The sequence below is a fragment of the Gallinula chloropus genome (genome assembly GCF_964237585.1).
Source record: "Gallinula chloropus genome assembly, chromosome: Z".
Lineage (NCBI taxonomy): Eukaryota > Metazoa > Chordata > Aves > Gruiformes > Rallidae > Gallinula > Gallinula chloropus.
The window spans coordinates 25,151,598-25,163,643 of record NC_140089.1 but is presented as its reverse complement, the minus strand read 5'-3'; the positions used below and the strand labels follow the sequence as shown (position 1 = coordinate 25,163,643).

Sequence of the window (12,046 nt, the reverse complement as noted above, 5' to 3'; positions counted from 1 at the left end):
AAATTGTATTGTGCATGGTTCTTCAAGTTTCATATACAATTTTCTCGGGCTTCCCCTTAAAAGTTCTTCTCATTTAACATGTCTTATTTGTGTCCACTGCCATAGTTACCACAAAAGTACTTTCCAGTCTTCCAGTAGGTCTGATTTCAGTACTTAATGCCTCTTTTCATATATTTCCCTTAACTTTGAATTAACATAATTGCATTAATCTACTTTTTCTACGGTATTTGTATTTAATACTCTTACAGTAATGCTACAAGAGAATGAATGCCACCACGAAAAATAGCCATCCCAAGTCAAAACTAGTGATTAGTCTATTACTTTTTTCTCAGATAGTTCTCTATGCATGTATTCAGTACCCATTTTCTCCATAAGCTTATGAAAGACACTGTCTTGTTTACATTATTACAGAAAACAGCCTTTACATCCAGGGAAATCACCTGTGTTTGCTTGCACTGGAAATGTGCTGCTATTTTCTTTAGGCCTAGAATACTTGCCCTCTTCCTCTGCCTAGAATTGAAAAACTAAGCTTGTACTAGAATTAAGAAAGAGTACTGTCTGTTAGTATCATAGTATGTGCCTTAATTTTCAGAACTGCTAAGCAACTGAACCAGTTATCAACAGAATACATTGGCTAAGAAGCTCCAAAAGATCTGGCACCAAGAGTTGGACTTGCTGGGTTCCTGAGCCATATTCTGCATAGGTATAGCAGAAACAAATCTGTCCTTGACTGCAGTGCTCTGCTATACAAACACATTTAGAAAAACCTGAACAGTCCTAAGTTCCCTGAAAAGTAAACTGGGTTAATCTTTGCATACGCCTTAACAGGATAAAGGATGTTAGGGTAGGCTGGTCATTATTAATTAAGAGTTCTTTGCTTGGACTTTGTAGATAAGCTTGGCTTCAACAAATGACATAAAGCTGGGAACCTGAGGAAACTACTGCTTTATTGTGGCAATAAATGAACAATTTTTTAACCTTCTTTTACAAAATTACTTGAGGTAGGAATATTACCCATCACTGCAGGTATCTCAGTAAACTGCTTCAGTATGCAGTCATAGCCAAAGTTGCATGTATACAGATAGGATGAAGAGTAACACAAGTTTAGTAACTTTGAAGACAACACAGTTGCCACCTTCTCTGCAGTGCTCACTTTCAAGAAGGCCACTTCAGTGCTACAGGAGGCTGAGTAAGGAGTAATTTCTGTGGACCAGCCATAGAAGACACTTGGAAGAAAAACCCACACTACCTGCCCTCCTTACTTTTTAGCTTTTTTAAGCAGTATTCTAAATATCTGTGCTCCACATTGTTATAAGAACAGTATTTCAGATAAAAGGGCCTAAAATACATTCTACAGAAAAAGAGAACAGGATCTGTGTCTTCTCTCTTTTATCACAGAAGTTACAGCAAGTAAATGCAATATTAGAAATAAGACTATTCAAAATTTAGACTGGGATTATTTTTTCATAAAATGTGAAAGTTTGCAAATTACTGTGTTATTAAACTGGAGCTTTAAGCTAAGAAAGATCGGAAGGTGGCTGGAGTATCTATTTAGACTTATATCTAGCATTTCAAATAGGACATCTGGGAAGATCTAGCCAACCTATAGTCCATTTCCTCATGCCTATTACTGCCAAAACACCACGGGGCAGAGCTGAGACGACACTGTCGTACCACTCTGATGGCCTGCTGCACAGTGGAGACACTCTGGAAAGGGGCTCCTACCAACAACAGAACTATGCTTGTCCTTCCCCCAACAAGGACCAATCTTTCCACACCAGTCATCATGCTTCTGCCACCCAGGTCATTCAAAGTCAACCTGAACATATCCCCTAGTCTCCTGCCTTTGTAAGAACTAGAAGGGGGATAGATTATCCCTGTGTCTACTGCCAAGTCCTTAGCACTCTTTATCTGGTGAGTTCCTGTCAGGGTAGTTGCCTAAACTTGGAGCCTTGATGCTACCTTCTGCCCTCAGATTAAAAAGAGGGGCACTGCTGGTGTTCATGGGGCTTATTTGCCTTCTAAAGCTGGGCATGAGAGTAGGGAGTGATCTACATCTGCTGAGGTCCTAGATCAAGACCGTAAAGATGACAAGATCTACTCACTGGTAGAACTGCTCTTAAAAGACCATGCATCATACATCAGCAAGCCAATTTTTGTTGTTTAGGATTTAGGCCAAAATTATATTTGTATTCTACACGGATAAAATCTGTTCCCAGATTGATCATTGGCATTTAATTACTGACATTCTTGCATTTTAAGAAATTCAGTGGTAGTGACACATTAAATTTAGACAATTTCTTTTGTATGTATATTGTATTTCTGGCCAAAACATCACCTCTCATTTCTGTAATTACACTTTTCAATCCCCATGTCTCAGATATTTTTTTGAAACATCTGCTGTCACATCTCTTTTGGAACTGCAGCTTTTTGTATCCATCATTACCATTCTTTCCACCTCACATAGTTCAACTCTATAGTTCAAGAATTTCTTCATGGTGACTGCTGTCTTATTTTCATTTCTAGCTCTGCTGTCATGACTTAATTTTATATTACAGATCAAAGACCAATAAGCAATACTGATCCACTTGAACGGCTTTTAGCAGAAATTGTTTATGAGCGTGTTAGGGGGCATCATTATGCAAGTTGACACTTTGCCTTCTAACAGGCAGAATGGACACTTTTCCTTCCAGTAGCAGAACTTTGCATCTGTTTCCACTGCTTTAGCACTCACCTTCCCAGCCTGCTTGCAGCCCTGAAGTTACACAGGTACATCCATAGATACAAACTTACAGGCAGCTTGTGCCCATCCACCATACAGCAGCAACCTTTCTGCAAACGTAAGCCTCTGCATGCAAACGACACCTGCAATTGCTTGGCTTTTCATTTCTGCTTCCTGTGTTTCACTTGCTGTAGATTTATCATTCTGACCTCAATTCTGCAATTACATCTGCTACTGTCTTCCAGGACAGTTTTCAAAAGCAAACATTCAGGCTGTGTCTACAAAATATACATTTACATCCGCAAAGAGATACTTTTGTAGAAAGACATGAGCAAACATTCACTGGCACACACAATTGGCCTGTGCAAATACTTGCCTGCAGAAACGAAAGCATTACACTTGAAACAGAGTTGAACAAAGTTAGAACTAGTAAAAATGTGAATAATTTATTTTTCAGCAGGGTAATTACAAAGTTTAGGTTCACATCAAACCAGATTTAAATCTTTTTCATTCATGATAAAAACAGAAACTTTCAACATGCAGTATAATTTTTTATACATTTTTATTCCTCATAATTACTTCTAGCCTTTAGGAAATTGCCACAGCACATACTTCTGCAATCTTACCTAATTTTGTTGATATTGCTTTTGTTTGCATGGTAGTACTGACTAATTTAACAGGCAAATACAACCTGGAGTGCACTTTCTGCAAAGTCATGCCATTTAATTATAAATTAGCTGGCTTGTCCGTGTTCAAGGCAGTCAAAACAAAGTAGAAAAAAATTTTCTACATTCTTTAAAACTAACTACAAGGTCTAGAAGACAGGAACATTTCAGAAGGAAAATTGTGGTATTTCATTTTAGCTACAATTTAATACTGATTTGGTAATTTATCTTAAGGAGTTTAAAGAGTAAATTTCTAGTGCATCAGAGTAAAAATAACCTAGGTAGTTTTTGCAAATAAATATAGTCATACCTTTTGTAATGTAGCTATTTTCATAAGTGCCATATTTCATGTTATAAAAAAGACTGTGGCCATTTTACACCAAATGTAAAGTCTTTTTTCCTTTTCTTGTTATGCAAAACGTTAGTGAAGAGCACACGCAGGCACTTAAAATTGCTTTAAACTAGTGGTGACGTAGCAGCTTCACCTCTCAGAATGGCAGTCCTGTCAGTTATATAGCATGTGAGTGAGAAGGACAGCAGGACACAAAAGTATCCACACTGACAACTGCATGTTAACTGAATGACAAATGAGTAGGATGACATCAGCTTGCACTGAATCCTCCTTGTCCTACGTATTTAACAGAAGAGATGAAGTGCTGAATTTCACACGCAAGAGCAACAGCAACCATGGCTTGGAGTATTGCAAAGTATAAGTGATTCTTGAATGTCAGAATAAACACTCCAAGTTTATTAGAAACTTCTAGCAAATCCCATCTGATCCTCAGGCCAATTCTGAAAGTACCGTTTAAGTGGAAAGTGCTGCATGCTCCCCTGAGTACTCCAATGCTGTCACTGTGCAGCAGCCGTTTGTAAAACCTGAATGTGAGAAAGTCTGGAGATGGCCAACCAGCTCCTGTGACTGCTCCAAAGAGACCAGTGGCAGATGTAGTAGGGATTCAGTGGATCTTTGAGTACTGCTCTTGAATAGGGGTCTGTGAAAGGGTCTTCATCTCACAGGGGTGTATTCCTTTGTTCCTTTTCATACTCTGAAGACAGTGACTGCTTTTTGGCTAGATCCATGTATCCTGTGTACTCTCATTCTGTCTGACCCAATGAATCATCTCATACTTCAGAGGTAGACAACTGTTAAGGGCAGGGATTGGCTGTTCCTTCTCCAGCTACACCTTCTCCAGCTACATCTTCTCCTTCTACTGCTTGATTTTTAGGACCTGGCCTCTGAGATGGAGTATGTGTGTGAGTCAATCCAGACAGGCAAAAAGGAAAATAACTTTTTCTTCCCTACGGTGTTTATGTGGAGAAGAACCACTGTGACCCACCTAGCTTACATTTAGTAGAATACAGCAGCTGATGATGATTGAAAAAACACTTAGGGTCCTATGCCATCTGCGGAGAATTCTTGCGAATAGGAGATATAATTAAGTGTGCATTGAATAGAAAGTAGGGCTACAGATAACTTAAACTTGAACATTGCCTTTCATCTTTTCCCTACTTCCATTTGTTCTACAAGTGTATACCAAACTTGTTAGAAAGGTAATTTCCACAAACAGGACTGTATGTGTTAGGAATTTATCCAAAAGGTTTTAGGTATGGTGATTACAACAAAGAGCAGATGGGCTGTTGGGACATGAGAATGTGCTGTGAAAGTTGTAGAGTCCTTCAGGGAATCAGGACTGAGTAAATAAAAAAGCCCCCAATAAACACAATGTTTATGATTTAGAATCATAGAATCATAAAATGGTTAGGGTTGGAAGGCCCCTCAAAGATTGTCAACTTCCAACCCCCGCCTGCCATGGGCAAAGACATGTCTCAGTAGACCAAGCTGTACAAGGCCAAATCCAACCTGGCCTTGAACACTACCAAGAAGGGGGCAGCCACCACTCCCTGGGCAACCTGTGTCAAGAACTTACCACCCTCATAGTGAAGATTTTCTTTCTAATATCCAATCTAAATCTACCCTCTTCCAATTTAAAACCATCCCCCCTCCTCCTATCACTACACGTCCTGACACGCCACTTTTCTGTAGGCCCCTTCAGGTACTGGAAGGCTGCTGATCTCCCTGGAGCCGCCTCTTCTCCAGGCTGAAAACATTTTCTACATGAATTGTGAGGGCTACTGACTGGAACAACTCATGGTGCCTTTAAGACTTTAAAGTAATTATACACACCACACATTTGTTACCAGATAAAAACAAAGTCCATCTAACATTTCGCAGCCGAATAAGGGATTGTGCTAAGTAACCTAGAATGAATTTTCCAAATACAACAATGACAGCACAAATCCATAGTAACTATGTTCTGATGGCAAAATGGAAGCAGTGATGGTAAAATAACAGTGGAAAAAAAGTCTATTTTTCAAATATGGCAAATGAAATGTAATTATTTAGAATCAGTTGCTACATGAATGGGAAATAACATATTTTGTGGAGAGGAAAAGTGCTACTAACACATTCAATTTGCAGAGTACCAACTTTGCAACGTATGATCTTGTATTAAGATGTAAACATTGTCTCACTGGACTGAATGGGTCAAAATTCTTCCAATACTGGATTCTACAAAGTTAAAAGTAAGCTCACACACAATGTTACTTTTGCATAGGATGAAAAAGAAATGCTGCATGATGCTGTCATTTCAGTAATTGCACTGAGTTACAAAACTGGACCACTTTGTGAGAATCATAGAAGGTAGTCACATTAAACATAACTTAATAGTCACCTGCTGAGCACCTGTAACAGCTCTGCAAAACAGTACTAATGCTGATACAATTAGCGAGCTAAGAAATTACTTGTGTGTGGTAGCGTCCCTTCATAATGCGAAAAAAATAGGGGAAAGAAAGGAAGTCATTAGGTTTGTGTAATCTCCAAGTGCTATAAAAATATCCAGAAAGGATGGAAGATTGAATTAAAGGAATAAATAATTTTCCCACCTGTTTTGAGAATCCCATGCATTATTTCCAGCTCAATATTAATAAACAATTTTTTTAGCAAAAAAATATTGAAAATACTCCATCTCTCGAGGAAGGCCCCTTGATGGGAAGAAAGGTGTGCAGCAATTCTAGCCAGTTCTTAAGCTGCACCCCTATCAATGAAGGTATCCCCATGTTTGAAAAATGTGGTTAGCATTTTAGATCTGTCAACCAAGTGTCCTTATCATTTGTCTCCTCTATGATCCAGATAAAGGATGAATGTTTTGAACTGGAGTGAATCTGCATTTTCATTGTTGATATGCTGAAGAAGCCGAAGAAAATGTAGGTTAGTGTAGCAGTATGAAATCAAGAAGTAGAAACAGTATAGCATGCCTCCTTCTTTCATGCTGCTGTATTATCTGCATAGAGTAACTGGTATTTCTTCTCCTTCCCCTGCTAATGTGGAACATTAACAAAAGGTCTTTGAAATCAGCACAGATCGAGCAGGGGTGGGATTCCAGTTAGGGACTATACCTGACACCAGAAGTTGCTGGGGTGAATGTTGGAGATGTTTGGTAAGTAAAAGCCCTGCCTGATGATACACAAAAGGTAATTCCCTCATGTAGCTCATACGGTTATTTCCATGCCATCATCTCGGCAGCTGTACTGCTGTCATTGCGGTGCCACCTCACACAGCGGTTTTACTGCTGCATGGATACCCTTGAATGATCTCATGATACCCTGCTGCTGTTGGTTCTACCTCTGTTTTTATTAATGTGACTGCTCTCACTGAATGGCACCTTCTGTCTTCACAGAGCTATGTACCTGCTTGCTTTTTTTTTTTGAACTGGACAAGGCTGCTTCCTTTAGTGCCTTCTTGAAACTCCTAGGTCTTGGGCAGAATAAGCTTGAAGTTCAAAGTACTGTTACAGAATGGAATTGCCTAGCCTGTTTTGGTTTGGTTTTGGCATTTGTTTTTTTTTTCATTCTTTTAGATAGCTACATCTTCCCATATTTTTTGACATTTTTATGAGTGCACAATCCTCAGTGATTTTAACAGGATGAGTAGGGGCAATAGAATAACAGCCAAAATAGCTTTCTAATACATTTTATTGTAGCCTGTAGGTGTTGCATCTCCGCTGGATGTTGTTATGTGAGCTTTTCAAATGACTAGCCATTAGCTGTCACTTCAAATATTTCACAGTGTTTTTTCCTCTCAGTATCTAATTTTTCCTGTGTCTTTTGAGCTTCCTGTGCTGCTTTTGATGTGGTTTTCTCAATAGTATTTACCTTGTTCTTGCAGGTAGTGGGTTTAGAAAAAAAACCCACCCGTTTTTCAAACATCTCCAATAATCATTATTACCTGCAGTAATTGTCTTTTACTTCATGTAACTTTGACCACGCACATGAGTGTAGACACATACACACACATATGCATATGTGTGTGTAAAAACTGTCTTTTTGGCAAATCAGCCACAGGACTTACTATAATGAATAAGAGCAGTTCCATCTGGTATACATAAAGTAGGAAGAAAACCAGGTCACCAACCCCAAACAGATAATGTCTGTTTCACAGGGGTTTACTGTTACTTGTTTGGTATGATTTAGCAGTTCTGAGCTGCCCATGCTAAATTCATTTGTGATACAAAAGAATAGCACAATTCAGTTCATGCAAAGAATGTGCTTTATTTCTGAAAATAAATACACTAATTTTTACAAGTAAACTTTAAAATTATTTAACAGTGGAAGATGTTAATTAAATAGCATCTTTCTATTCCAGCTCATTAATTGGTGTTGTAGGAAGGATGGTTTACCTCCTTAGCTATAAATATGCAGACTCTCAATGAATTTTATTTTAGATCTTGAAACTGTAATGAGACATGCCAGGTTTCACAATGGAACTGAAATAAACCCCCTAGTTGATTAGTTTTATAACATGCTGTGTGATTAGTATGACCTCTTGTGTTAAACATGGGAATATTCATTTGTTTATTCACATAATGAAACAATCAAGCAAATAGAGGAATGCTTCTGAAAGAACTGTCCTTGACATTTCTACACATAATTAGGATAGCATCAGTAGATGCAGTAAAATTCAGACTTGTGACTTTTATATATGAATTAGAAAATCAGATGCAATCATTTCCCCATATAGAACACAGCTATCATGAATTTTACTCTACCAAGACATTAAAAAGATCCGTTTTTCCTTCGCAATTCTAACAAAACCTTGAATGACCAGAGTAGATGAAATTACAGGACAGAGCCTTGGTGGCTTCTAAATAAAACATGAAGATTTACCAATTTCTTAAAAAGCCTCTCATGGTAAACTAGGTCCTGAAGACTTTGCCTACTGCTAAGGAGAACAGAAGCATCTTTAAGAAAACATTAAGGACACGCCATGCACAGAAAAGGAAAGATGAAACCTAGGCCTATCTAAATCTTTAACTAGTTCACAAAACATATATCCTGACAGCACATTTGTGCAAGACTTTTATGTGTGGCCAGATAAAAAACCAACTTCCCTAAGATTTCCATTTTCTAAGGTACCTGCAATTCATGTGTGTGTGTTGAGAACACAGGCAAAATGGGACCAGTGAGATTGAAATACAGCACCATGCTTTTTAGACAATGGAAAATTTTGAAGCTGACTCAAACAGACTCTTCATTCTTAAAAATAAAAGCTTTTTGTTTGTTTGTTTTTGGTGGTCAGAACTGAATGCAGTGGAGAGCATGGAAATTCACTTTAGTATGATTTAAAACCACAGAGTGATATATTTGCAAAGTCCTTTATCACTCATGCATGAATATGTGTGTGGATTTTTATTCAACTATTTGGTTGTTAAACAAACTGTTAATTATCACACGGCGTTATGATGCTGTATATGACACATACTCCTATTGATGGGTACTTTTTCCAGCATAATCTACGGTCTGTAAACACACTTGGAGATTTTTAATTTTTTGGTCACTCTGTGAGTAATCTACCTATGCTTTACACCCCTGACGCTTACAACACTATTAAGGAATGTTTGATTGTGTGTGTGCGGTATGTGCTTGCTTTAGAAGATACATCTTGTCTAGGAAATGTCATTGCAATTTTTTAGCAAATAACGTTTTAAAACTTGGTTAACGATGGTGCCTCACTCAAATTTCTGGAATGCAAGCCTTTCAAGGGTGTAGAGTTTCAAAGGAAACTGACTGACACAGAGAAATTACAAGGACATAGGCTTTTGTCCTAAAAAGGCTTACTGAATATTGCCTTTGGTAAGAAGTTAAAAATGTCAGGAAACCTTCCACACAATCAAGTTTTGCAGTTGATTTTTCAAGCCTCAAAGATAGTGCTGCCCGCCTGGAAAATTTTAAAAAAAAAGGAAAGAAAGAAATCCCTCTCGTAATCTCACCTAGGTGACAAGAATGGCCCTGCTGTGACAAGGTAAACCGCTTAACCGTTTTCTCCATTCTCCCCTCTGAGAATCTTCCCTTAAGTAAATGCAGAAACGAGCTTTTGCCTGGTGCAGGCAGTATTCTGCCAGGAGGAATGCCTTACTCAGAGGCTGGGAGGGAAAGCAAGGGGAAGAGACAAAATGGTAGCAGGCGACCACCTTAAGGGCTGCACTGGCGCCGCACGCCAGGAGACCAGAGCCGGAGGGGGAGGCAGCCAGCTTCTCGGCGGCACCGATCCCGCCTCACGGTACAGCTCCAGCCGGCCCGCCCGAGCAGCCTCTGAGCCGGGCCCGCCGGTGCACCGGGTAGTGGCCTCGCACGGCGGCGGCCGGCTCTCCTTTCTCCAGCTGAGGGAAGGAGCCGCCGAGAGACGACGCCCCTCCACCCCCGCCCGTTGGTGACGGCCCCGCGATGTGCCGGGGAGGGCTGCCTGCAACCCGGCCCGGCTGCAGCCCGCCAGGGCCGCGGCCGCTCGCGGCTCCCTCCGGCGGCCCGCGGCGGGCACGGCCCACGGCCTCGGCGCGGGCCGCCGGGGCCCCGCAGGAGAGCCAGCGCGGCGTTGTGTTTTGCAGGGCGGCGGCGGCGGGCAGGAGGCGCCGCTGGACAGCTCCGGAGCGCAGCGCGGCGCCCATGTTCCGGAGACGGCGCAGATGTGAGCGGTAGCGCGCAGCGGGGCAGCCCCGCCGCGGAGGCCTCTTCCCGAAGGGGAGATCCCGGGAGCGCGCGCGCTCCCCGCCCCCGGGAACCCCCGGGTTTCCGCGGCGCGGGGCTCCCCGCGGCGGGCGGGGCGGGCGCAGGGGAGGGAGCTGGGGGCGAGGGGCAGCCCTTACCTGCTGGCGCGGCGAGGGCGGGAGGCGGGATCCCCGCGCGGGGCGGGGCGGGGTGGCGGGGGGACCCTGCGCCGCCCCCGCCGCCTCACGCCGCGGCCGGTCCCCCCCCCTTCAGGTGACGTGATGCCCGTTGTTTTGGTCCGCCCGACCAATCGGACGCGGCGGCTGGATTCTACGGGAGCCGGGATGGGCCCTTCGTGGAGGCAGCAGGACTCTCCCCTGCCGACCATAACGCATTGCGCAGGGTGCACCACCGCCCGGTCCTCCTGCGGCTTTAACGGCCCCGGCATGGACGCGCCGCGGCAGTTCCCGGCGGGCTTCGGCCCCGAGCAGCAGCAGCAGCAGCAACAACAGCAACAACAGCAGCAGCAGCAGCGCCCGCCGCCGCACTGTCAGCAGCAGCACGGCCAGGACAAGCAGAGCCTCCTCCAGCAGCAGCAGAGCCCATGCCTCCAGTGCAATAACTGCGCCTACTACGGGGCTGCTGCGGCAGCCGCGGGGGATAACCTGCCCCTGCTGCTCCGCGCCTCTTCGCCCCTCTCGGGAGCCTTCCGGACTCACTCCTCGCCGCTCTCTTCCGCCGCCTCCTCCCGACAGGGCAGCCAGCTGAACGTCAGTGAGCTCACCCCTTCCAGCCATGCCGGAGCGTCCAGGCAGCCTCACCAGTACCACCAGTACCACCAGTGCCATAGCCTGCAGCAGCAGCAGGCAGCCAGCCCCAGCAGCAGTGTCAGCAGCGGCAGCACCCACCACCACCACCACCACCATCACCACCACCACCACCATCAGCAGCAACAGCAGCAGCAGCGCCGGGAGAGCAACCCCTTCACCGAAATAGCCATGAGCAGCTGCAGGTACAACGGCGGCGTCATGCGGCCGCTCAGCAACCTGAGCTCGTCCCGCCGGAACCTACACGAGCTGGACTCCGAGTCGCAGCCGCTCCAGCCGCCGCTCGCCAGCCCCGCCGCCGCCGCTACCGCCGGCACCCCCGCCGCGCCGGAGATCGTGGTCTCCAAGCCCGAGCACAACAACTCCAACAACCTGGCGCTCTACGGCCCCGCCGGCCCCGGCCCGGGCAGCTCCAACAACGGAGGGGGCAAGTCCAGCAAGAAGAAGAACCAGAACATTGGCTACAAGCTGGGGCACCGCCGGGCGCTCTTCGAGAAGCGCAAGCGCCTCAGCGACTACGCGCTCATCTTCGGCATGTTCGGCATCGTCGTCATGGTCATCGAGACCGAGCTCTCCTGGGGCGCCTACACCAAGGTACCCGCCGCCTCACACCCGTCCCGTCCCGTTCCGGCAGCCGGGCCGACCGCCTCGCGGGGGGGCGGCCCCGGCCCCTCAGAGAGCCCAGCGCGGCAGGGCTGCTCGCTCGTCCCGTCCCCGTCCCGAAGCGCTCCCCTCGGCTTTTGTCGGGGTGCCCGCCGGTCCCCGTGCTGTCCCCGGCATCCTGAGGCGAG

The 12,046-nt window shown here is 44.5% G+C and overlaps 1 protein-coding gene across 1 annotated transcript in view; it reads left to right on the top strand.

The window, feature by feature from the left end:
* Window positions 1-10,386: 10,386 nt before the first annotated feature.
* Window positions 10,387-12,046, top strand: part of KCNN2 (potassium calcium-activated channel subfamily N member 2) — a gene marked incomplete at both ends in the record, with an annotated part of 70,825 nt that continues 69,165 nt past the window's right edge. Inside the window, 2 exons of the mRNA XM_084278303.1 lie at window positions 10,387-10,408; window positions 10,702-11,849. Coding sequence (XP_084134429.1) covers window positions 10,387-10,408; window positions 10,702-11,849 — 1,170 coding nt within the window. The remainder of the gene's footprint in view (window positions 10,409-10,701; window positions 11,850-12,046) is intronic.